A 26,591-nucleotide genomic window follows, 5' to 3' on the forward strand; every position below is an offset into this window, starting at 1 on the left:
GCTCAGGAACACCGGCCACAAGGCTGGCCCCGCCCCCAAATGGTGCCAACCGCGCACAGGCCTCCTCCCCCCGCCCCCCGCAGTGCATCCCTCAGGAAAGCGGCCAACGTCCCCGAGGGACAAAGTCCCCAGAACGCCCTCGGAGGCCCCAGTCGCCCCCAGTTGCCCGGCAAAGTGAGCACGGCCTTCCGACTGCCCCGACCCCCAGTTCCGCACCCAGGTGTCCCCACCCCCCTCCCCGCTCTGGTGACACTGCGGCAGCGCGCGGGCGGGGCGCGGCGGGGGCGGGGCCGGCGTGGGCCGCGGGGGGCGGTGCGGGGGGCGTTGCCATGGCGGCCGTGCGCGCGTAGCCATCCCGGCTCGCAGAGCCCGAGCCTGTGCGCGGAGCCGGAGGCCGGGACGCCAAGGCCGCTGGAGGGGCGAGGCCAGGCGGGGGGCGCCAGCCCCGCGTAGATCTCGGGCGGCGGGTGCGCCTCCGGCCGGAGCGCGGCGGCTCAGGCAGTGACCGAGAGTGTGGCGCCGCCGGCGGCGCGCGGAGGATGCAGGCCATGGACCCGGCTGCGGCGGATTTTTACGAGGAGGACGGCAAAGACTTAGACTTCTACGACTTCGAGCCGCTCCCCACTCTGCCGGAGGACGAGGTGAGCCCCCGACGCGCGCTGGGACCCCCACCGTTCCCCACGGAGGGGTTCGCGGAGAGTCCCCAGGCCCCCTGCCCCGGGCCAGGTCCTGGCAGCAGGGGGATCCCAAAGCCGTTCTCACCACCAGCACCAGCCTTTAACGTTTCCCCCAGAGGGGACAGGACCGTGGGATGCCACCTGGGACAGCAGCGGGTGGGCTGTCCCTGAAGAAGTTGGCGCCCTGCGGGGGTGGGCTCCGGATTACAGATGCGGGCGGGGGGGGGATGAGCGTGGGGGGCGCTTAGCGGCAGGGCCCGAGCACTGTCTGTGTTCCTCCTTGCGGAGGCCCTAGGAGGTCAATGGAAGGCTCCGGGCAGCAGAGCCCAGTCAGGCCAGACTGTTCAGGAGCTGGGGGCCCCCATGACTGAGGGCTGATTCCTGCTCATAGAGGACAAAAGTGGCCTTCAGTCAGGAGCCCAAGTCCTGAGCCCCCAGCCAGGGTGCAGAGGGGCCAGGGTCTCTGTCACATGGGGCTTCTGGCCATTAACTGGGCCAGTTTGCCCGCAACTCTGTCAGAGACGCCTCCCCACCCGCCTGGGTTTGTCCCTGTAGCTCTGGCTTCCCCGTAGTGCCCCACAGACTGTGGTTTGGGGTCAAATGAATAAACTCCGTGGCCCTTGAACAAGCCAGTCCCCGCCACACGAGAGGTGGCCCCCAGAGGACACAGCTGCTCCCAAGAAGACCCTCTAGTCTCCCAAGGCTGGGGGTCTGTGCAGAGGCCCTCCCAGTCCCTAGCAGGTACAGGCGCCCATCCGTGGGGTCTGCTGGCGCCCTGCGCCCTTAACAGAGCGCTGTTGCAATGCTGCCCTCTAAATGACAAGACCCTCCACGTGCCCATCTGGCCAGGCCCGCCAGCGAAGCAGACCTGGCCAGCCCCTCCTGGGCTAGAGGGGGTTCATAACAGCTGAAGCTGCGGTCCCCAGGTCCCTCGCCCTCAGCTGGACCCTGCCCACTTCCCCAGCAGAGCTGGTTCTAAGGACAGAGGGGCTCATGCCCTAGAAGCAGTCCTTCTGGAGGCAGAGTCTGTTGAGGAGGCTGCTGAGGCAGTGCCCGGGGGGGTGGTGCTGCCTCTCCTCCCACCCCCCACCCCCCCCCCCCGTGGCCTGGATTCGGCGAGAGAGGAGGCTGCGGAGAGGAGAGGCAAGGGAATAAATAACCCTGTGGGTATCTCCATGGCTGTGATGGAGCAAGAAAGGGTGCTCCCAGCCCTCAGCCTTCAAACACTCCCCCCGGAAGGATGCATTTCTAGAGTGTCTGTTGGAAGACTCACTTCCCCCCCCCGAATCACTCTCCAAGGCAGACGCAGAATGTGGTTCTCCACGTGCGGCCTTTCTGCACTGGCTGCCCCACACTTCCAGGGCCTCTCCGTGCCTGGCACACCGAGCCGGTGACTGATGGCAAATGAACAGGAGAGGCAGAGCCGGGATTTGGACGCAAAGCCTCAATCCCGAGCCCACCGTCCGTCCTGCGGTCGTGCCCTGAGGCCTGCTCCTGGTAACAGTGTCCCCAGCGCCCCTCGGGGTTGGAGCAGCCCCCAGCTGTGCACAGTGCATGGGGCCGGGGGTCCCCATCATCCTGTGGCCGTCACCTCCAGGTGAAGTGGGACGCCACCTTTGTAGTAGCATTCAGCCGGGAAGTTCGGGGCTCCCCAAACTTCTCGCACCCTCCCTGGAGAGAGAGGCACTGCCTTTGGGCGTGTTCTCGTGAAACAGGAGGAATGTCCCTGCTTCCTGCACGCACTGGGTGTGGTTGGTGTTGAAGGTTTTAAATCCGCGCCAGGGACATGTGGCTGCCTGGGACAGCGTTGTGTAGTCAGGTTGTATCCGAAAAGCCGTCCTGCGTGAGAGGAAGGAGGGCCGTGCTGGAGGAGCCCCCGGAGGGAACCGTGGCCAAGGACAGCGGGCAGCTTCCAGGGAGGGACGGTGGGTGCCAGACCCAGGACTGTACAAGCCACATGAGGCACAGGCATTTGCTGGTTATACAGCTAATTATATCAACTGACCACAGCGAGCTCAGGAAATAGAACCCTGTGGACCCCACCCCGCAGGAGCCCCTGGAACGTCCGTGCCCTGTTGTGACCCCAGAGAAAATCCAAATTGCTGGTGGACATATGAGAACATGTTTGACTTCGTTATAATCAGGCAACGCAAAATACACCCACTGCGAAAACCTTCCCACAAGCGCCAGGTTGGCGAGAACCAGAAAGCTGGACAGTGGCCCGAGCTGGCGGGGAGCGGGGGGTAGCGGCCCTGCCTCTCTGCCAGGGTGTAGGGGGGATGGAGTGGACCAGCCTCTTTGGAAAACAGTTTGGCATCCAATAGTGGAGTGGGGATGCCTGCACTTGGGTCCCAGCAACTTCAGTCTGGGCACCTGCCCCAGAGACACATGACCCACGGGTGACGCATGAGCTCGAGAACTCGGGGCCGGAGACCACCCGGGGGGCGTGCTGAGGGGGCCGGCACCGCCCAGCGAGGTCCTGGAGGTCACAGCCCGCCCAGTCCCTGGCCACCTGCAGGCAGCACCACTGCATCGGTACAAGCGAAGGCCGGGGTGCGGATCAGGCAGAGCAGCTGCAGATCAGGTAGACCCCAGGCCATCGGGAGGCAGGCGGTGCCACTGGCCTTCAGGGGCCTTCAGGGGGCAGGGTGTCTCCCAGTCCCCAGACTCCCCCAAGGGGTAAGGAGCGTTCTTATCCCTCCTGAGTCCAGCGGGGCATCTCCCCAGCGTCTGTGGGCCGGGAGCTGGGCTGGGCCTGGGGATCTGAAAGCAGATGGGGAGCATTTGAAATACGCAGAATGTCCCATGGGTCCTGTGGCCCCCACGTGGCCCTGGCTCGCAGTCTGCGTCTGCGGGGCAGAAGCTCCTGCACGGCCGGCGTGTTGCCGTCACTGGACAGCGGCCCGCGGCAGGAAGCCAGCACTGCCCTCTAGGACCCCGACTGGCGACAGGGGCTGCCCTGGGAAGCCGCGTCCTCTTGCCTCCCAAGCCCCCTTCCCAGCCAGGATGGGGGTTGAGTCTATGCCCACACAGTTGCAAGGGGGGCCCTCTTTCCTGCCCTGGGTGGTCTCCCCCTCAGATCTCCCCCCAGAGCCCACCCAGGCAGAACCTTGCTGGGCAGTAGTGAGGGGTGAGGGGTGAGCTCCGGTAGGCTTTCTGGGTCTGCCCGGAAGGCTGGCTCTATACTCAGGAGATGGAGCTGGCCGGCAATGACCAGGTCAGGCCACGTGGGCAGTGGCAGGAGGGAAGTCTCCCCAAGCCTGCAGCAGCCCCTGGTGGGTGCCCGGAGGTGAGGCTGGAGCACAGGCATCTGGAGGAGCCTCGCTGGCTCTTCTGTTCATAGCATGTCACCCCGCGCACACATACACACACACACACAAACGTCTGTCTCGGCCCGTGAAGCCCCTGCCGGCCTCCAGGCACCGTCCCCTTGAGTGTGGATCGGGGCCTCATGGCGTGAGGCTCAGGGCCCATGGGTTAATGAACTGCCCCTCTGGGAAGAGCACAGGCTCCCATCTATCAGGGCTGGAATTTGGGGGCGGGTGGTGGACTGAGGGGGCCTAAATGGCCAACACCTGCTTCCCGGTCTCTCCCTGTCCTTGTCTTTGGCCCATCAGCCGAGGCGGCCCAGCACCCCCGCCTGCCCTACTTGGGCCGTGGATTCAGGCAAGGAAGGGTCATTCTTGCTGCCTGGGCCAGAGCAGGATGGACCAGAGGGGCGGGCTGCGGGTCCCAGAGGGAGGTGACCGTGGGCGCAGTGTCCGGGATCCCTCGTCACGTGGCAAGACCTGCCCTGGGTGTGTCGGGGGCCTGCAGCGTCCCTCGGTGCTGTCCTGGAACTTGCTTCAGCTGAATCCCGCCTTCCCGTTGTAACAGTGGGGTTTCGGAGGGGTTAAGACCAGTGAGTGGAGGCCTCAGCCCCACGGAAGCAGTGACTCAGGACCCATGGAAGTCACCCCACAGAGTCGCGCAGAGAATCCCCCCAGTAGGTGCTCTCCCCAGCGGGTGCTCGCCATGAATGGGTGCAGGTCTCCAGCTTCCCCGAGGAGTTTCCACCTCACCAGGGCATCTTTCTGCGGGGCAGGGGCAGCAGAGGCCTGGGCCTGAGCAGGAAGCCGTGCCATGGTTCTGCCCTGGGCTCCCATCTCCTGGCAGCACATCTGTCACAGCTGCGTGCCAACAGGCAGTGGAGAGTCAGCGAGGCCGCTGTAGTGGGACTGGCGCACACTCACCCTCCTAAGTAACCAGGCCCACGGGGTCCTCGGGCTGTTGACGGTGCAGGCCTGTGTGTGTACGCGTGCATGTGCGTGCGTGTGTGCCCACAGCGCCCAGGTGGCTCTCTAACCAGGCCTCGCGGGCATCCCGGGGGGCCTCGGGCTCTCCTGAGTCGTGAGGGGTCCTGGGTGGGGCAGAGAGGCCCCCAGGTGGAGCCAAATCAGGAAGACCTTTCATCAGCGAACCCGGGGAACACAGCCGGGAGGCCAGGAAGCTGAGATTTCTGGTCCACGAGCCTCTCTGCCGCCCCAGTCTAATCGCGTGCTCTGCTTTTTGCTATGCCCCGTCCACCCCCCACCCAGGGTCACTACAATAAGGGAGCCCAGCAAGGGGCTCTCTGCTCTCAGAGCTGCCTTTTCCTCCTCCATCTTAACCACCACCCCCCAACAGGAAGAGCTGGGAGGGCCCAGGAGGATGTCATTGAGCCCCTCCCTGAACTGAGAAGGAACAGGCGTGGGATGAGCCCAGTCACACGGGCAGACCTGCCGCGTCCCCCTCCTGCAGCCCCCCCGCCGCCCCGCACGCCGCACGCTGCTTGGCCAAACACACACGCGGCGGCTGCTCGTGCTGCTGCTTTCTTTCTTGGTTTAAACCCTTCATCTTTGCTGTGGTCAAGGGACCCCGTGCAGTACAGGAGGGAGAAGTTCAAGGGCAGGAGATGGTAGGCTCCTTTTAGGACCCGGCAGCTTGGCTACACGTGAGAACATCCTGTGTGCTGGGAGGATGGAGCAAGGAGGCTGGAGGGAGAGCTAGGTGGGGGGGGCGGAAGCAGGGGCACCTCTCTTCTGTACCACCCCCAACTCACCCCGACCCTCCACCCCCAACTCACCCTGACTCTCCACCCTGCCCTCTGAGTCTGGGTGTCCAGGACCTTTCCTGACCCTCCGGCCTGCTCCCCCAGGCCCCAGCTCCCAGCCTCGCTCCCTCAGTCCCCCTCCCCTCCTTAGGCTGGTGGTGCGTGAACACACAAATACACGGAGCTAACCAGGGCGTCAAACAATGGGCCAGAAAAGGGCTGTGAGGTACAGGGTGTCTGATGTGTGAGCCTGTGTATTGTGTGCACCCGTTGATGAATGTGTGTGTGCATGTGTGACTTGCGTGAACACGTGGGCACGTGTGTGGATGTGTGGGTTTTGCGTTCCTGTGCATCGAAGTTAGTAAGTAAATGTGTGAGAGCTGTGTGCCTGTTGGCGTGGGTCCGTCTGTGCACACACACAGGACAGATTGTGTTAGCACGCCCTGTGCGCACACGTGTGTGTGTGTGTGAGTGTGGGTGGCACGACCACAGCTGAGTCAGACCTGGAGGTGGAGCCCGCTGGGTGGGCGGCCTCGGAGTCTAGCTGTGCGGGGGCCACGTGACTGTGTCCGGCAGCTCTGCAGCCGGGGGGTCGTGGGCGTGTTCTCGCGTGCCCCGTGACTGTCGTGGGCTCACGTCGCATTTGCCGGGCTGGCGACTCACCGCGCACGGCTGTGCCTTCGTGGCAAAGCTCCGTCTTCCCTCACTCCTGCATCCACTCACCTGCTCACAGCCTGAAAAGGTGAGGCTCCCTGCGTGCCCCCCGAGGTCTGTGTGCTGAGCCCCTGGGCCGGGGGCCGCACGGTCCGGGACGAAGGGCAGACTGGGCAAACGCCTCTCCAGCAGCAGCTGACGGTGCAGCAAACGCTCTGTGGCTCTGACGTCCGGGAACCGTGGGATGTCGTCTGGTTGCCGAAAACCTCGTTCCCGACATAGAATGAACCGTTGCGGCGTGGCATCTGCTTCCGGGAGTCGTCTGGACGTTGGGGGCCGCGGGGGCCTGTCCCCAGACGCGCCGCCCCTTGCAGGCGCCCGCAGCTCAGCGCAGGCCTTCTTGCAGGAGAACGTGTCCCTGGCCGACATCCTCTCCCTGCGGGACCGCGGCCTCAGCGAGCAGGAGGCCTGGGCCGTGTGCCTGGAGTGCAGCCGGTCCATGAGGAGCGTCGCCCACTCGGCCCTCTTCCAGACCCTGTGCATCACGCCCGACACCCTGGCCTTCAACACCAGCGGCAACGTGTGCTTCATGGAGCAACTCAGCGGTGAGGCCTGGGCCGGCGCCCGCGGGGAACGGGAGCGCAGAGCGGCCCGAGGGGACGCGGGCCCGCCCTGGGCCGATGGTCCCAGAGCCGGGTTTCCGTGGTCACCTGCTGGTACCTCTGCCCCCCCCCCCGCCGTTGTGGGGCTCGGGACGCACTGGTGCTCGCAGCTCCCCGTCCCGGGAGAGCCTGGAAGCCTGTCTTCCCCAGTGACCCAGGTCGGGGGTAGTGGGAAGGGAGGGTCGCCGTGTGACCCGGCGCCTTCTCTTCCCTTCCCAGACGACCCCGAGGGAGCCTTTGTCCCCCCGGAGTTCGACGTGACTGGGAACACCTTTGAGGTAAGTGGCAGCAGGTGGCCAGTGCCCGGCACCCCCCGACCGTCACCTGGCGGCAGTGAATGCCTGCGGTCGGCACCCCGGGGGCTTCGGGGGCACTCCCACCTCTGTGCCCTGGGGTCCCCAGCGACTTGGCTGCGGCGACAGCCTGCGTCCGGCCGCGTGCTCCTCGCTACAGCGCGTAGCGTGTCGCCCGAGTGCGATTTACTATATTTAAGATGTGAAGAGCGCCTGAAATTACCGGGGGCGACTGACGGGGGTCGCAGCCCTCTGAGGGACGGGCAGGGGCGGCTCGCGGCCCCGGAGAATCACCCACGAGAGTGGGGGACAGCCACGCCCAGGACACAGGCAGGCCGAGGCCCCCGGGGCCCCCGGGCGCCCCCAGTGCAGCGAGGCGGGCAGGGGACCTAGAGGACGGAGGGGCCCCTCGTGCTGCTTCCACTTTCTAGAAGGAGTCTCCTGCCGCGTCTTAGCTTCTGGAACTTCCTTTTATGTGGTTTCCCGAGACTCCTCCGCACCGGGTGTCGTGTCCTTCGTGGGGGGAGGCCTGGTGGGGTCCGTGCTGCGCCGCGTGGCCTCCGTGTGTCCAGCGAGAGCTCCCAGCGGGGCGGCGGGGTCGCTTGCAGAGCAGGGCAGCTCTTTCCTACGGGGCTGCCTGAGGTGCGCTCCCACCGGCGCCCAGGGACCCCTCACCCGCTCCTGCGGGATCGGTTCCGCCGGGATCGCCAGGGGTTGCGTTCCTGTCCGTCAGGACAGTGGGCTTGCGGGTGGTGGGCTGGGGACCCCCTCTGTGGGAGAGCCCATTTCTCTCCAGTTGCTCAGCTTTTCTCCCTGTATTTTCGTCCGTTTTGTCAGGACTGCAAATGCCATGTCCACCGCGTGTCTCACTTCCTTGAAGGCAGCGGTTCTCAAGCTTTTTGGTTCTTGGAACCCTTTACACTCCTAAAAATCACTGAGTGCCCAAAGAGCTTTGTTTGTGTGGGTTATATCTGCCAGTACTCACTGTATTACAGGTTAAAACGGAGAAATGCGTAAAAGGTCTACCTATTAATTCCTTCAATGACAACTGTAAACCCATTGCACGTTAGCACATATAACATATTTTCGTGAGAAATAACAATATTCCCTTCCAAAAAAAAACAGTGAGGAGAGTGGCATCGCTTTACACGTTTGTAAATCTCTTGAATGCCCGGCTCAGCGGAGGCCTGGGTTCGCACGGCCGCGTCTGCGTCCGGTCTGCTGTGACAGCACAGGCCCGCGGCCCCGGCAGCCTCCACGGCCTGTTGCTGGGACATTGTTTAGCCTCTGGAACCACGCTTTGAGAAAAGCTGCCTGAAGGCATCCTCTGATGGAAACAAAGTTCCTCATTTCTAATATAGTCAGATTATTGTTCTCTTTCACTGTGTTCTTTTGTGCCTTAAGAAACCTTGCCAGCCTCAAGATCCAACAGATATTTACTGACATTTTCTACCAAGAGTTCTAAAGTTTTGTTCTTCACATTTAATCCGCCTGAGGCTGATTTTTTAAAAATATTTATTTATTTATTTGGCTGTGCCGGGTCTTTAGTTTCGGCAGGTCTTTTAGTTGCAGGATCTTTAGTTGCAGCATGTGGGATCTAGTTCCCTAACCAGGGCTCGAATCAAACCCGGGCCCCCGGCATTGGGAGCGTGGAGTCTTAACCACTGGGCCTGCGGGGCGGTCCCGAGGTTGATTTGTTATGTATGTGAGGCAAGGATCCAAGTTCATTTTTTTTATATGGATAACCGTTGCCCCCAGCTGTTTGTTGGCTGGCCCCGGTACACGCCACCTAAGCCATGTACACCCCAGTTCCGGACAAAGATGGGTCTGCTTCCCGGGCCTCTGCCCTGGTCCATGGGGGTCTGCCCACCCCTGCACTAGAGCGGCGTTTATTGGCCCCAGCTCCGCCACGAGCCCAGCATCTCACAGCGAACGTGCCCAGTCCCTGTTCTTTTCAGAAGCGTTCTGACTATTCTTAACTCTTTATTCTTCCACATAAATTTTAGAATTATTATCAAGTTCCAGGAAAAGCTCTGTTGGCACTTTGACTAGAATGGCTCTGAATGTATAGATCAGTTTGGGGAGAATTCATACCCCTATAGTATGTTATACCTCTTCATTTATTTAGCTCTAATTTACTGTCTCAGTAACATTTTGAAACCTTTATTGTAAGTTTTACTTGGATATCCTTTACTAGTTTATTCTCAGGAATGAAATATTTTCTGATTCTATTCTAAATGGGTGGTCATCTTTCTAATCACCTTTTTTTGCTCTTTGGGGCAAGTCTGCAGAAATGCAGTTCGCTTTAACATCTTACTCTCACATCAGCCATCTTGGTAAATTCTTTTATTATTTCTGATAACTTATAGAGTCTTGTAGTTTTTCTGTTTAACTGATCAAATCACCAGCAGAAGGCGGCAGGCAGTGTTGATCCCGCCGTCCCCAAAGGCTTGGTGCCAGGTTGCCCTGCCAAGTGTCCTGAGTGGGCCTGGAGCAGCGGTGTGACGGGGTCAGTGATTTCTCCACGATCCTAAGAGAGCTCTTCCCGCCTCCCCACCCTGGATGACATTTGCAGCGGCCCCCTGAGGTCCCCACTGTGTCAGAGGGATGGAGTTTTATCAGGAAATGCTTCTGCATACTTTGAAATGATCATCAAGATGTTAACATTTCCCTTTTTTATTTTCTAGCATTAAATCAACCTTTCCTACTTAGAGAAACCTAAACTGGCTGTGTCCTATTTTTTCTTTACACCGTTGCATTTGATTGACTGATGCCTGCTTTGGGTCTCTGTGTGTTTTTCTCGCGTGAACTGGTAGTTTTCCATTCTGTTGATGTTTTTGACTTGTGTGAGGCATCAGGACTATCCTGGCTGTATGTAAATGCCCCCGCTTCCTTTGCCGTATAATAGTTTATGTAAGAATGGGATGGTCTGTTCCTTCAAAGTCTGGTCAGACTTACTTATGAAGCCATCTGTTTCCTTGGAGCAAAGATTTTTAATTGCTGCTCTATTTTTAATAATTACAGGATTTATCTGTTGTGTATTTCTTATTGAGTCAGCTTCTTGGTAAACCATATGTTTCTAAAAATTTACCCACTGTTACCTGTGTTTTTAAAGTTGCAGGTGAGGTCCTTTCTGAATCACTGCATCATCGTAGGTGCCCTCTTCCACTCCTTGGATAATTTATTTGTACTTTCTCTTGCCAGCCTTGCCGAGGGGGGGGGCGGGTTATATATTTTCTTAGTTTTGTCGACAGAAATAATCAATAACAATTCATAATAGGAAAGGAAAGAGTTATGTGAGTTATGTGAGCCAAACTGAGGACTATAGCCTGAGAGACACAGATTCAAGAAGCACTTGAATCATGTTCCCCAGGCTACAAAATGGGGAAGGCTTATAAAGGCAAAATCCACAAAATTCCTTAAGTTGTTTGTCAGGAATTAGGATTGGAGCTGCAAGAAGTAAGGGTGCTGGTTAAGCATGATTGGTCGGGGTCTGAAATGGTAGCATAGTTACAAGGAGAGACTTGAGACCTAAGGTTGTGGGTGGCAGCTGCTGGCGGATACTGTTTTGAGAACGGCTGGTGGTGTCATTGCGTCCGATAGAGTGCTGAATTCAAGTTCTCAGGGATGCAGGAATGTGTCTGAAACCACGTCCACAGCCACCCGGCTCCATCCTGGATGCCTGAACCACAGTTACTCCATTTTGATTTTTAAATGCATCCTTTTCTTTAATGGTTAAAGCAGTTGTACAGTGTGTGTTCAGCAGGCCTTAAGACAGGCTGCTCTAGATGAATGGATAAAGAAGAAGTGATACATATGCATATGTGATATATATATATATATATATATGTGATACACACACACACATATACACACACACAATGGAATACTACTCAGCCATAAAAAAGAATAAAATAATGTCCTTTGCAGCAACATGGATGGACCTAGAGATGATCGTGCTAAATGAAGTACACCAGAAAGAGAAAGACAAATACTATATGATATCACTTATATGTGGAATCTAAAACATGACACGAATGGACTTTACAAAACAGAAACAGACACACAGACATAGAAAACAGACTTGTGGTTGCCAAGGGGGCGGTGGGTGAGGGAGGGGTGAGGGAGGGGTGAGGGAGGGGTGGATTGGGTTTGGGATTAACAGATGCAAACTAGTATATGCAGGATGGATACACAGCAAGGTCCTACTGTAGAGCACAGGGAGCTATATTCAATATCCTGTGATAAACCATCATGAAAAGAATATGAAAAAGAAGACATATATGTATAACTGAGTCCCTTTGCTGTACAGCAGAAATTAACACAACACTGTAAATCAGCTGTACTTCAATAAAATAAAATTTTTTAAAAAGACAGGCTGCATGTGAGTGCAGCTAACATGGCAGTGGTGAGTGCACAATGATTTGCCCCCAGAAGGACTTGCTGGGTCTCCTCTCTGCACCCGTCAAGTCCACCACCTTCCAGAAGCCTTCCCTACCACTGGATCCCGTGGGGATTTCTCACCTCTCTGATGTCCTGTAGCCCTGATCTCCTTAGCAGCCTTTCGTGTAGTGAGTGCTCAGTGAATGTCAGTAATGAGTGTAATTATTGTTATTAATATTATTAAATGACTGTTATTCCCTTTGCCCTCCTGGAGCTCAGGGACAGGTATCTTAAAAAAAAAAAAAAAAAAAAAAAAAGACAGGCTGCTCTGGCCAGCACAAAGTTCAAGCCAAATCACATACGAGCCAGAGCGACTTCCCCAAACCTCCATACGTGAAAGTTTCTTCCATCAGCTTTTCACAGAGCCCACCTTGTATGGTGTGAGGTCTCCTGTCCCGTCTTGGTTTCTTCTTCGCCATCAATTCTGCTCTTATGTTCCAGTCTCTTTCTTCTTGTACTTGTTTCGAGTTTAGTGAGTTTTCCTAACTTGAGTTGGACACGGAGTTCATCAGTCTGAGCTTTTCTTCTTTCCTAATATTAGGGTCAACACCTAAAGCTAAGAATTTCCCTCCGAACACGAGTTTTGCCACACGGCATATGCAGTATCATTCACTTCTAGGTGTTTCTTTATTTTGTTAAAAAAAGACTTTTTGATGTGGACCATTTTTAAAGTCTTTATTGAATTTGTTACAATATTGCTTCTGTTTTATGTTTTGGTTTTTTGGCTGTGAGGCATGTGGGATCTTAGCTCCCAACCAGGGATCAAACCCGCACCCGCTGTGTTGAAAGGCAAAGTCTTAACCACTGGACCACCAGGGAAATCCCTCTAGGTGTTTCTTTATTTCCGTTGGGATTTCTTCTGAAAGAATGGGTTGGGGTTTTCTTATTTTTTATTGTGATACAGGCAGACCTCACTTTACTGCACTTCACTTTATTGTGCTTTGCAGATACTGCATTTTTTACAAACCGAAGGTTTGTGGCCGCCCTGCAATGAGCAAGTCTGCCGGTACTATTTTTCCCAGCTGCATTTGTTCACTTTGTGTATCTCTGTCATATTTTGGGAATTTTCACAATATTTCAAGCTTTATAATTACTGTTATTAGATTCGTTATGGTTATCTGTGATCAGTGATCTTTACCATTGCTATCGTAATTGTCCCCCGGCACAGTTCACTGACAGATGCGGCGTGTGTTCTGACTTCTCCACTGACCGCCCTTCCCGGTCCCTCTCCTTGGCCTCCCTGATCCTTGGGACACAACAGTATTGAAATTAGGCCAATTAATAACCCTGCAATGGCCTCTAAGTGTTCAGGTGAAAGGCAGAGCCACAGGTCCCTCCCCGCGCGTTGGGCCATTCGGGTCTTCTGTCGCTTTGTCGCTTTTCCTTTTTTGCCGAGTTGTCTGCTCCGTACTCTGAGGTGTAGACGGCGCCGTACCCCTCCCTTTGCAGAGAAAGCGAGCCCAGCAACGGAAGGGAGCCGCCATCCGCTCTCCAAGTGGCAGAGCTCCCTGGGTGGAGGGGCTTTCCCGGGGCAGGGACCCCGCCTGCTGCAGGGTGTAGGGTCAGGCAGGCCCACGACAGGGAGGGGGGAGTGATGCGGGCCACGCTCGGGGAAGGGAGAGACTGTCCCTAGCGGGAAGGAAGGGGCTCCCCCTTCCTTTTCAAGGCTTCCTGTCCCCGGAATCTTCCTATCATGACAAGTTTTCTTCTCTGAGTCGCCGTAATTCCCAGCGGGTGGTTGGTGACTTTCCCTGTTGCTCCTCCCATGGGGCAAGCAGGTCCTTCTCGCCTCACACCTGTGTCAGCGTGGGCGCCGGTGCCCCGATCCCGGTGTTGGCACCGCCCATGATCCTGGGGTCCCCGCTCTGTGCTCAGATGGCAGCAGAGCAGGTGGGATCCTGCCTCATGGGCCGTGGTCCACAGGGGGACGGACTTGATGCGAGTAGGGTTCGCAGGATCACCACTAGGGGGGCTTCCAAGACAGGAATTAGAGGTGGAAAGATCTCGAGGGCCAAAGACGCTGGTGTTGGCCAGTGTGTAGTGGACAGTGTCATCTGACAGCCGATGAGAAGTTTGTTTGCTGAGTTATTTTCAGACTAAAAGAGATGGATGGATGGATGAAGGTAGACAGAAACAGAAAGATACAGATACGGATACAAAGAAAAGTAGGAAGAAGGGAGGGAGGGAGGAAAAATAAATGTGGGTGGCGGATGGAGAGGGGGTGGACAGATGGATGGATGGATGCATGTGTGGGAGGGTAGACGGGTACCAGTGTCCCTGGAGGGGACAACAGGGTGTGGAGGGCAGGAGCAGATACCCTGGTGCAGAGCCAGGTTTCACCCTCGGGGCTGTGACTTGCTGGGGGCCTCACTGCTGCGGCCTGGCCTGCAGGTCGGGGCTCGTAGGGTCTGCCTTTCCTTCCACCCCCAGCACCCAGCAGGGCTCCCAAACCAAGGCGTCTGCCTGAGTCTGTGCAGCAGCTTGACCTACGTTTGGCCCCTTCAGGAAGCCCTGGGTGCTGGCTCTGCGGGGACCCAGGCGGAGGCCCTGGGTGCGGAGGGCGAGGTCAGCGTGTGAGGTGGGGACCAGGGCGGGGGTGCCAGTGTCTCCCGTGAGAGGAGGCCCGGCCTCATGCACAGGGAGAGCGGACAGGCTCCGGGCCGTCAGGGTGGGCACCAGCCGTGTTCACAGGGCCCCGAGCGGGCAGCTGGACACCCTCCTCAGCAGGCTGGCGTTGTCTGTAGGTGACGAGGTTGTGGGCCTGAGAGCTCAGGGGCTTCAGTGGAAAGTGATAGAATAAAAGACTGCAGAGGTCAGCGGAAGGCAAGATACATCCCCCACAGTACGTAGCTTTCCTTTGTGTTGGTAGTTACCAGTTCAAGAGGGAATGGAAAAAGTCCCACTTGTAACAGCCATGAGCACAGAAAGTCCGGGAGTGAACACGGCAGGAAGAGCTGAAAGTGCACAGCAAACCACTTTTCTAAAGGTGAAAAAACAAGGCACGAGAAAATGAGGACACGGACCCTGTCCCTACACGAAATATGTTTTCCAGCTTTACTGCAACAAAGCTGACATTTAATGTTGTGTAAGTTCAAGGCCTACGGCCTAATGACTCGATATACTTAACATACTTCAAAACTATTTCCCCGTAGGGTTAGTTAACACCTAACACCTCCGCCACTAATTACCGTTTCTTTTTGGTGGTGAGAACATTTAAGGTCTACTCTCTTAGGAACTCTGAAGTATACAGCACAGTATTGTTGACTGTAGCCACCATGCTGTGCATTAGACGCCAAGAACCTGTTCATCTTATAACTGGAAGTTTGTGCCCTTCGACCAGTGTCTCCTCATTCCCCGCCGCCCACAGGCCCCTGGCAACCTCCATTCTACTCTCTGTTTCTATGAGTTCAGTTTTTTAGATTCTACATGTGAGATCATACAGTATGTCTTTCTCTGTCTGACTTGTTTCACTTAGCATAATGCCCTCAACGACCATCCTTCTTTCCTGTGGCAGAATAATATTCCATTGTGTATATAGACCACATTTTCTTTATCCATTCACCCAAAGACACTTAGATTGTTTCCATGTCTTGGCTTTTGTGAATAATGCTGCAGTGAACATGGGGGTGCAGATAGCTCTTCGAGAGCCTGATTTCATTTCCTTTCGATATACACACAGAAGTGGGATTGCTGGATCATATGGAGGTTCTATTTTTAATTTTTTGAGGAACCTCCACGTTGTTTTCCACAGTGACTGCAACAATTTACATTCCCATCAACAGTGCACAAGGGTCCCCTTTTCTCCACATTCTCACCAACACTTGTTATCTCTTGTCTTTTTGATAACAACCATTCTAACAGGTGTGAGATGATATCTCATTTTGATTTTGATTTACATCTCCCTGATGATTAGTGATGTTGAGCATCTTTTCATGTACCAGTTAGTTATTTGTATGTCTTCCTGGGAAAATGTCTATTCAGTTTCTCTGCCCATTTTTTTTAAATAGCATCTTTTTTAAAAAAATTATTTATTTATTTATTTATTTATTTATTTATTTATTTATTTGGCTGTGCCGGGTCTTAGTTGCGGCATGCAGGATCTTTAGTTGCAGCATACGGGATCTTTTAGTTGTGGCATGCTAACTCTTAGTTGCGGCACGTAGGATCTAGTTCCCTGACCATTGGGAGCATGGAGTCTTAGCCACTGGGCCACCAGGGAAATCTCTTTCTGCCCATTTTTTAATCAGATTATTTTGTTGCTCTTGAGTTGTGTGAGTTCTTTATCTACTTCGGATATCAACCCCCTATGAGGTAAATGGTTTGCAAATATTTTCTCCCATAGGTTGCCTTTTCATGTTGTTAATTGTTTCTTTTGCTATGCAGAAGCTTTTTAGTTTGATGTAGTTCCATTTATTTGTTTTTTCTTTTGGTGCTTGTGCTTGTGGTGTTATGTCCAAAAAAATCATTGCCAAGACCAATGTCAGGGAGCTTTCCATGTTTTCTTCTATGATTTCTGTGGTTTTCAGGTCTTATGTTTAATTCTTTAATCCATTATGAGTTAGTTTTTGTGTGCGGTGTAAGATACAGGTCCAGTTTCATTCTTTTGCATGTGGCTGTCCAGTTTTCCCAATATCACTTATTGTAGAGACTGCCCTTTCCCAGTAAGGGTTCTTTGCTCCCTTGTCAAATACTAGTTGACTGTATTTGCGTGGTTTTATTTCTGGGCTCTCTATTCTGTTCCATGTGATGGTTTTTATGCCAATACCATACTGGTTTGATTACTAGAGCTGTGTAATACACACACCAGGAAGTGTGATGCCTCCATCTTTGCTCTTTCTCAGGATTGCTTTGGCTATTTGCAGTCTTTTGTGGTTCCATGCAAACTTTTGGGGTTTTTTTTTCTATTTCTATGAAAATGCCATAGGAATATTGATAGAAATTGCATTCAGTCTATAGATGGCTTTGGATAGATGGACATTTTAACAATATTAATTCTTCTGATCCATGAACACAGGATATCATTCCATTTATTTGGGTCTTCAACTTCTTTCATCAAAGTCTTATTCTTTGCAATGTACAGATTTTTCACCTGCTTGGTTATATTTATTCCTAAATATTTTATTGTTTTTTCTAAATATTCTATTGTTTTTGATGCTATTGTGAGTGTGATTATTTTCTTTATTTCTTTTTTAGATATTTCATTGTTAGTGTATAGAGATGTAACTGATTTATGCATGCTGATTTTGTATCCTGAAATTTTACTGAATTTGTTGTTACTAAAAGATTTTTGGTGGCATCTAAGATTTTCTATATATAAGATCATATCATGTGCAAATAGAGACAATTTTATTTCTTCCCTTCTAGTTTGGTTGCCTTCTATTTCTTTTTCTTGCCTAATTGCTCTGGCTAGAACTTCCAGTGTGTTGGAAAGGAATGATGAGAGTGGGCATCCTTGTCTTGTTCTGAACTTAAAGGAAAAGATTTCAACCTTTCACCATTGAGTATGATGTTAACTGTGAGCTTGTAATATGTGGCCTTTGTTATGTTGAGGTACATCCCTTCTATACCCAGTTCATTGAGAGTTTTTACCATGAAAGGATGCTGAATTTTGCCAAATGCTTTTTTCTGCTTCTATTGAGATGATCATATGATTTTTATGTTTTATTCTATTAATATGGTGACTCACATTTACTGATTTGTGTATATTGACCCATTTTTGCATCTTAGGGACAAATCCCCCTTGACCATGGTATATGATCCTTTTAATGTACTTTTGAATTTAGTTTGCTAATATTTTGTTGAGGATTTTTATATCTATATTCATCAGGGATATTGGTCTATAGTTTTCTTGCACTGTTCTTATCTGGCTTTGATGTCAGGGTAATGCTGGCCTCATAAAATGAGTTTGGGAGTGTTCCCTCTTCTTCAATTTTTTGGAAGAATTTGAGAAGGATTGGTATTAATTCTTTAAATACATGTTATTAGAATTCACCAGTGAAATCATCTAGTCCTGGGCTTTTCTTTGTTGGGAGGTTTTTGATTACTGATTCGATCTCCTTACTAGTAATAGTTTGTTCAGATTATTTCTTCGTGATTCAGTCTTGGTAGGTTGTAGGTTTCTAGGAATTCATCCATTTTCTTCTAGGCTATCCAATTTGTTGGCATATAAATAGTGGTCTCTTATGATCCTTTGTGTTTCTGTGGTATCAGGTGTAATGTCTCGTCCCTCATTCCTGATTTTATTTATTTGAGTCCTCTCTTTTTTTCCCTAGTTAGGCTAGCTAAAGGGCCCACAACCAGGACAGAGGTTTGTCTGCCTCTCACCTGACACACAGCTGGGCAAGACTCCTGCCAGGTCCCTTGGTATATGTTGCTGGATCCCACAGCTCCCACAAAGGAAATTTTGTCCACAGATGGATGCCAAATTGTTGTTGAGGGGGATACAGTCTAGGGACAGCCATCTTGCTGACATCCAAGTATTTCATCTTGTATGATGTTGGTCCTTCCCAAATTCTGCAACGTCAGTGCTGTTACAATAAAATTCCAATGTTTTGGGGTTTTTTTTTTAAATGGGAATGGGGGAATATATTTTTTTAAACCTGAAAAATGTGAAAATAATCAAACATTTTTGGGGAAAAAATGGAGGGCAATTTGTCCACCAGGTATGAAAATGCACTCTGGGGAATTCCCTGGCAATCCAGTGGTTAGGACTTGGCGCTTTCACTTCGATCCCAAGTTGGGGAACTAAGATCCCACAAGCCACATGGCTGAGCAAAAAAAAAAAAGAAAGAAAGAAAGAAAGAAAATGCACTCTGAAGCTACCATAATTAAAATAGCACAGTAGCATAGTCTGGACAGAGGGAGAGACACAGAGTGAGAGGAGGGGAGGCCAGCCAGAGCCTGGAGCCCTGGAGAGCTGAGGGCAGCAGGACGAGGGTTCAGGGCAGACAGAGGGTGGGCTCTTCTTTAACAGTGTGGGAGGTGGAGGTGGCTCTCCATCAGGAAGGAGACAAAACTGGATCCCTGCAGCGCGCCAGCTCAAAGATACAACCCACAGGGATTAGAGCTAGATGCTTTAAAATTATAAAAGTATTGGAAAAAGCAGAAGTAAGCTGTTTTTATTGTCTTGGGCTAGGGAAGGTCCTCTTAAGAAGCCAATAAAAAAATGATCCAATTTCACAAATTAAACATTAGAATTTTTGAATGTCAAAAGACACATGAAGAAGTTGAAACATAAGTGACAGAACATACGTGTGACACACAGACCAGGGATCAGCCCCTTCATGTGCCACGGGTGCACTCAAAACAGGCAACAGCTCGGCAGACAAATTAGCAAAGTCCATGAATGGGCAGAAAGAGGAAAATTTAAAACAGCGAATAGAGATGAACAGATGCTTGGTCTCGTTCACGGTCACAGAAATGCAGGTTAGCACGAGACACTGAGCTTGGGGAAGCTGCAGAGGCCGCGAGCTGGAAGGGGGAGGGGTTTGACGACCCCCCCCCCACGCGCACAGACACACACACAGACACACACGCACATGGCTGGGCCGGTCACTCACGAGTGGAGCTCCTCAGCAGCTCCAAAAACTGCAGACGGAACGGACGTCGCCCAGGTTGGTCCCCCACTCGCGGGGCCTGAGCCTTCCTGGACATACTGTGGGTGCACAAAGACGTCCCCATGAGGACGGCCACTGCAGCACTGGTCACAACAGCAAAACGCAGGAACTGCCCTGAGTGGCGAGGGGTGGACCCCCACGTGCCCAGCTCCTGAGAGAGACGCTGGCAGGGAGGTGGGTCAGGAGGGCACGTCTCAGCCAGGCGGCCAGTGGAAACCAGACAGCCCGAGAACAGCAGCAAGAGCCGGTGGTCCCAGACCTCCCCACAGACCGGGAAGGTGGGGTCTGAGGGTCATGTGAGGAGGCCAGGCAAGACATCCCTGACGGGTCACGAGGCTGCCCAGGGAGAGGGCCAGGACCCCACCACTCAGCCATGCTGAGTCTGGCCCTGGCTAGGAGTTGACCCCGGACCGGCGTGGGCCCAGGGCTGGAGGTGGGGGACTCACTGGTTGGGGTGGGGGGAGCACTGGGGCAGGGAGGTGGGGAGAGCCGGCCTCTGGGGGCCCGGCCTCTACTCCTGAGCTGTGTGACCCACCTCTCTGGAGCCACACGGCCCAGGGCCCTCACAGCTCCTCCTGGCCCGGCTGTGTGGCCCCGGGCAGGTTCCTGAACCTCTCTGGTATCAGCGTCCTGGCAGTGAAGCGGGGATGATGAGGCCCCACGTGCGCGGTCCTGGGACGAGGCGAGAAGGCCAGGTGGTGCTGGAGGACACCTGGCCACGGGGATCGGCAGGACCCGGGGGCCGAGGCCTTCCCTGTGAGCCTGTCCCAGCGGGCATGGGGAGAAGAGCCCCACGCACACAAGGGAAAACCCTGACTTCCAGACTGCAAGAAACCTGCCTTTCCTCCTCCTCAAATCGGTTTTTGAAGCATACACCTGAAAAAGAAAAGGCTGGCCCTTTGAAGACAGGGCAGGCGCCAGGCGAGGGCCTGTGCCGGGGAGGTGGGCTGGGGCTGGTGCGGCGGGGCTGGCACAGACCGCAGGCCCGAGAGCACGGGGGCGGCTCGGGGCCGCGGGGATCGCCGCGCTGCGGGCAGGGGAGGCGGCCCTGTAAGGAGCAGGTGCTCCTGGCCCCGAGGGGCGGCGGCCGCCTGGGGACATGCCGCCCCGGGAGGCTGCGAGGCCCTGCCCCGCGCCCAGCCGGCTCTCTGGTGCCGCCGCAGGCTCACATCTACTCCCTGGGGGCCACGCTGAAGGCAGCCCTCGACTATGTGACAGAGCCCGAGCCCCAGCCCAGGCTGAGCCGGGAGCTGGAAGCGCTGCTGGGCCAGATGCAGGCCGAGGACCCCGGGGACAGGCCCGACCTGCAGGTAAGCGCGAAGGCAGCCCCCGCTTCCCGCAGGCGCGGCCCGGAGCCCCACGCGCCCCCGGCCAGCGTGCACGCACAGCCGGCACGCACACGCGGGCCCCCACCCGCCGGTCCCCCGGGCTCCCGACTTCTTTACATTTTTGTGACGAACGGCGTGCATTATGACTGTCACGGGCAGGACAGAATCTGCTGGTTTCACGAAGCAGATTCTGCCCCGCGGGGATCACCAAGCCCAGGACGCCCCGCTTCGCGATCCCGGCGCCTAGAGCGGTGGGGGGGGCGGCGGGGGCCGGGGGGCGGGGCTGAGCGCTGGCCCCGGTCACAGAACATCATCGCGCTGTGCGAGGAGAAGATGCAGCTCGCGTCCTCCTGCCGCCTGTGCCAGAGCCTCTCGGCCGCCGGGAGGAGGGTGCTTTCCATCGAGTCCTTCGCGGCGTTTCAAGGTAAGCGCACAGGTGGGCGAGCCGCACACGCGCCCAGGCATGTGCACGCCCTCACGCATGCACACATGGGTGTGCACAAGCATTACCACGCTCACATACACACACGTTCGCGCCGGCGTACTCACCGTGCAGGCCACCCACGCTGACATGCACGCGGATGCAGACAGGTCACATGTGCTCCCACAGCACACATGGAAACATACACGCATGTGCAAACTCGGACACACCTATTTAGACTATTAACTCACACAGCAAGCACACCCCCGTGCACACGCAGCACACGCCCACAGTTTCCCACACGCACAAACACGTCTGCACACGTGCACACACTCACCCGCTCTGACCCACAGTTGGAGGTGAGAGGCAGGTCATGTGGGAAGTGCCTGCCCTCAGGACTGGTCACCTCTGTCCTCTTCTGTGGGCGTTGGGGACACTGGGGACATGGACGCAGCACCGCCTGTCTGGTGGCCACTTACTTCCCGGCCACACAAGCTGTTGCTGAAGCATCTGGATTTTCATGGCTCACAAGGCATAATCTCGGGTGGCACTTTGAACAAATGCCAGCGTCTGCTCTGCGCTGTGCTCGCAGCAGGGAGCCTGGAGGGTCCTGAGGGGAGGTGTGGAGCCTCTGGGGGCGGCAGGGCCCCTCCCCCAGCCAAGCGAGCGGCATTTCCCACCAAGTTGGCATTTGTGACACTGCAGCACCAGGCCCGCTGGCGGCTCTAACATCAGGGAGGGCGTTAACACTGAGAGAGGCTCCGTCGAGGGGGCTGCAGGCCACGGGGAGGGGAGGGCGTGTGTCTCTAGAGGGGTTCACACAGACACGTGTGTGTGGAAGATTGTACGTCAGGACGAGCTGGGGCTGCTGCCAGATTTAATTTATTCCTTTGGGGAGTATCACTTGTGTAATTGTAATAGCAAAACGATGTGCTCTTTGGATGAGCTAATTAGGCCTTAGGAAACCCTTCGGGAAGCTCATCCTGGGCTGGGCGGCGGGGGCACGGGGAGCCTTCGGAGACTCGTTACTTAGCCAAGATGGTGTGATTAAGGAAGCAGATGAGGACGTTTCTGGGCCAGTCCTGAGGGAAGGGCTGGGGGGCCTGGGAGGCCCCGTGCTCTCTGTGATGGGTGGGGTCCAGGGGTCCTGCAGGAGTGGGTGCCTTGGTGGCCGTGAGCGCGGGGATTGCAGCGGGAGGCCCATCCTGGCCGTGGCCCTCGGCTGTAATCACGTCTTGCTTTTGCGCAGATGTCAGTGAGATCACCTGGAGGGAGAGACTGGCTCCAAAAAGCGTGGGGCCCAAGAGGCAGGCAGGGGACCGCTCCGCGGACCCAGCGGCCCTGCCTGCCCTGGAGAGCCGGCCCCCGAGCCCTGCCGGAGAAGGCCTGGAGCACCCGGGGACCCCGCCCTCCAAGGCTCTGCTGTCAGCCCCTGTGAAAAACGGAGAAAGCCCGGGCCAGGAGGGGCTGGTTCCCGAGAGGCTGGCCTGCCTCCTCCTGGACGCCCAGCGGCCCCTGGGGGACCCGGACAGAGGCTTCCTGGAGAGGAGCTGCCTGAGGAAGGTGCAGACGCTGCCCCGGCTGCCGCCCTGCGGCCCCGAGGCCGGCGCCCTCTGCCTGTCGCTGACCAGCACGAAAACCCAGCCGCCGGCACCAGAATTCTTCCCTCCAGACCCCAGGAAGCCCTTTCCGGAGGGGAAAAATGGCCTTACCAGCTTCCAGGCACAGCCCGAATCCAGTCTGTGGCCGGAGCGAGACGCCGAGCTCCGGCGCGGCGGGGACAGGGGGGCGCGTGGCCGGGGCCCCGCGGAGGAAAGCCCCCCGCCCGGTTCCAAGGGCCCTCGCGATGCCGGCAGAGACCCAGGGGCTCCCGAGCCTGATGACGGGACTGCGGACAGAGCCGGGGAGCCGGGCGGAGCAGCCCTGGAGCAGGTGGGTGACCGTGTCCCGCGGGGCCCGGGAGGGACCTGCGTGCACACGCACCCGCATGCACATGCACCCACGCACGCGCGCCCTCCACAGGCTTGGGTTCTTGAGTAAGAAGTAAGTCGCTCCCCTAAGGTGGGTCCCTGTGAGCGTCTTGGGACGAAGTCCCCTGGTGTTGGGTGGCCCCAACACACGTGCGTCTGTGGGGCAGTGCCGACTCCACCAGCTTCATTCCCACCATGCTTTGCTGACCCAGAGGTCAAAGGGGAGGGCAGACTCTGAGTTACATTTTTATTCATATCCTGATAAGCAAGCACCTGAGGGTAATTTACTTGAAAAATATGGTTACTTTAAAATGAAAGTCCATCCTGGAGACCCCAGCGCGCTGACACGTGCTCGATGCCCACGTGCTGTCCGCTCAGCCCACACCATCTCCACTGGCCTCCCCATGTCCACCCACACGACCACACTCGTGTACACAGAGCGCCCAGGCACCGAGGTGAAAACCTCAGGCCTGAGCCCAGGGCTCTGCTCGCCTTCAAATGCCCACCAGCCTCACAGACAGCCCACCTCCCGGATGGGTAAACTGAGGCTTGGGGCCACCGTGAGGAGGGTGGGCGGTCGCTGAAGGGCACAGCTGATTGGGAGCCCAGCCATGGTCTTAACCACCAGGCTTCCCTGCCCCAAAGGCTCAAGGGATCAGGGCCCACCAGACCTCGGCCCCCACACAGGTCACAAGCCGTCAGGTGTCAGGGCTGGTCCAGAGTCAGGGACCCAGATCTCCTCTGGAGAGCATGTCCTGGGTGCAAAGCTGGCTGCTCCAACCCCACATGTAGCAGGAGGCTTGGGGGGCCCTGTGCCCCAGAACCTGGGCCGCTGGCCAGGCACAGGCTGGATGAGGCAGGGAGGGAAGTCTCAGGACCGAGACAGCTACACCCTGGGCGCGGAGGGGGGTCCAGGAGGGGTGAAGACACTGCCTCTGGAACCTTCCTCTGAACAAGCACTTCTGTGTCCAAGCGGGTGGTTGTACTCCCAGCTCTTCCCGTGGCCGCAAAGCAGAGAACTCCCTTCCAGCTGAACTCATTCTTCTGACTCTGGGACTTTAATGGCGGGGGGGCGGGGGTGGTGCGGTGCGAGGGAAGGGGGACCCATAACATAAAATTTACCATCTTAACCATTTCAAGTGTACAGGACAGTGGCATTAGGTACATTCACACTGTTGTGCAACCATGACCATTATCCATTCCTGGAACTTTCTCAACATCCCAGACTGAAACTATGTCCCCATTAAACACCCCATCCCCTCCCCCCGGCCCTGATAACCTCTAATCTACTTTCTGTCTCTATGGGTGTGACTACTCTCAGTCTTTGATATAAGAGGAATCATACAGTGTTTGTCCCTTTGTGACTAGCTTATCTCACTGACCAGAGTGTCCTCAGGCTTCATCTGTGTTGTAGCTGTGTCAGAATTCCCTTCCTTTTTAAGGCTGAATAACATCCATCGTATGGATGGACCACGTAATGCTTATCCATCCATCCACCGATGGCACTTGGGTTGCTTCCACGTGTTAGCGCTCGTGAATCATGCTGCTGTGAACATGGGTGTGCAAATGCGTCTTCAAGACCCTGCTTTTAAGTGGAATTGCTGGGTCAGGTGGTAATCCTGCGTCTGATTCTTTGAGGAGCCTCTGTGCTGTTTTCCACGTCGTTGCACCGTTTTACGCTCCCACCGGCCGTGCACAGGTGCTGGATTCTCCGCGTGCACCCCCAGCGCCTGCAGTGCTGACGTGGGGACTCTCCCAGCCCGTCCTGCCAGGAGTGCGCGGCGTGGGGCAGACCCCGCGTGTCTGAGGTGGTCCTTGCCCTGTCGCCTTCCTCCGTGCATCCCTCTGAGGTGCCCACACACTGAATGTGGCTCCTCCCCCCGCCCCCCCAGGGCGTCTCCCTGCAGGACCTCCTGTCTAAGCTGGGCCGGCCCTTCAAGGAGTACGAGCTCTGGGCTCTGTCCCACGCCTGCCTCAGCACCCTGCGGACGCACGGCCAGCACCCAGGTGACGCCCTCCCATGGGTCCTCGTCCAGCCCGCCGACCCCCAGCATGTCCGGGCCAGGACCCAGGGCCACACGGGGCCTCTGTCGCCTGTGCAGGCTGTGTGGACAGCCTGGGGCCGGGTGGCAGTGTCCACCCTGTGAGCCGGGGGCGGCCTGGGGGTATCCACTCTGGTCTCAGGACCAAGGGGGTCAGAGGGCAGCTTAAAACGTGGGCCTCCTCCTGCTGAGGAGGGGCAGGAGCTGTGCGGGGGCCCTGGCCCACACCCTCTCAGCAGGGGCGACGCTGTCCCCAAGGAGACGAAGATTGGCTGGGGCGGGGGGGGGGGGGTGGTCCTCGGACGTTAGACTGGTTTGTGGCCCCTGAAGCTCAGCCCTACCAGGCAGAGTGACTGGTCTCTGGCCCCACGGTGGTTCTACCAGGGCAGGGGCGCTGCTCTCTGGCCTCCCTCGGGTCCTGTGAGCCTCAGGCCTGTGGGTACAAACGCTGGCACCCAGCCTCCCCCGGGACCCCTCCCAGGGCCGCGCTCGGCGGGTGGGTCACGTCCCTCTGTCCCCCTCCTCTCCCCGCAGCTCCTGTGCCCCAGGCAGCTGGGAGGCTGGTCCGGGGGTGGCGGGGCTGGCTGAAATGGCCCTTCCGTGGCCTGTCGCCCAGGCACCTGGGAAAGGGAGCCAGCAATTGGCCCCTGTGCTGTGTCCAGCAAGGGCCCCGGCGTCCCCGCACTCCCTGGGTGGCTTGGGAGCCCGTGGGGTGGCTGAGAGAGGGGGCTGCCCCACGACCGTGGCTCTGCCGGCCCTGAGGGGGACCAGGTCCCCCAGTGAGTCTACAGCCGCCCTGACCCTCGCCTTCCCTTGCAGCCTACCTGTGTCTGGACTCCGTGCTGGTGGCCGAGGATGGAGCTGTGCTTTTCGGGCCACCTCCCGCCAGCGGTGCGTAAGTGGGTCCCCCCGGGGGCTGCGCTCTGGTTCCAACAGCCAAGGCTGAAGGAAAGCTCAGTGGGTTTGGGGTTTTCTCTCTCAGGTGCTTACAACTCGTTCTTTCTGGCTCCCGAGGTCGCAGAGCAAAAGCTGATGACTGAAAAGGTACCTGGGCCCTCCCCACCCCTTCCCGTGGCCCCCTACCCCCCTCCGTGGTGCCCACGCCCTCCGTCCAGAGAGCGTGAGAGGGGGAGGGGGTGGGGAGAGGATGGGCCCAGCATCAGGACTCAGCGGAGTCAAGGCAACCCCCCCCAACGCAGCCCCTGCGTCCAGAGCCCGGCTCTGCAGGGGCCTCCCGGAGGGTGACAGGGGTGACATCTGAGCCTGGACTTCAGCTCCAGGCAGCGCTCACAAGACCCCACGGCTGAACTTTCAGGGATGTGTGCCAGATGCTTGTCAAACACAGCTTCAATTGTACAGACTTAAAATCAGGTAAATTATATTCAGAACCAAGGTAGAACTTCTGCTTTCGGGG

The 26,591-nt window shown here is 56.2% G+C and overlaps 1 protein-coding gene across 2 annotated transcripts in view; it reads left to right on the top strand.

The window, feature by feature from the left end:
- The first annotated feature begins 334 nt into the window (after positions 1-334).
- KNDC1 (kinase non-catalytic C-lobe domain containing 1) overlaps positions 335-26,591 on the top strand; it is a 57,364-nt gene continuing 31,107 nt past the window's right edge. For both annotated transcript variants that reach the window (XM_082408561.1, XM_082408562.1), the window contains exons 1-9: positions 335-641; positions 6,809-7,007; positions 7,284-7,342; positions 20,580-20,726; positions 21,051-21,168; positions 22,415-23,097; positions 25,028-25,142; positions 25,997-26,068; positions 26,160-26,221. In XM_082408561.1, the coding sequence (XP_082264687.1) occupies positions 540-641; positions 6,809-7,007; positions 7,284-7,342; positions 20,580-20,726; positions 21,051-21,168; positions 22,415-23,097; positions 25,028-25,142; positions 25,997-26,068; positions 26,160-26,221 (1,557 nt within the window). In that variant the 5' untranslated portion in view covers positions 335-539. The remainder of the gene's footprint in view (positions 642-6,808; positions 7,008-7,283; positions 7,343-20,579; positions 20,727-21,050; positions 21,169-22,414; positions 23,098-25,027; positions 25,143-25,996; positions 26,069-26,159; positions 26,222-26,591) is intronic.

This window comes from Balaenoptera borealis (genome assembly GCF_965194805.1).
Source record: "Balaenoptera borealis genome assembly, chromosome: 10".
In the NCBI taxonomy this organism is placed as follows: domain Eukaryota; kingdom Metazoa; phylum Chordata; class Mammalia; order Artiodactyla; family Balaenopteridae; genus Balaenoptera; species Balaenoptera borealis.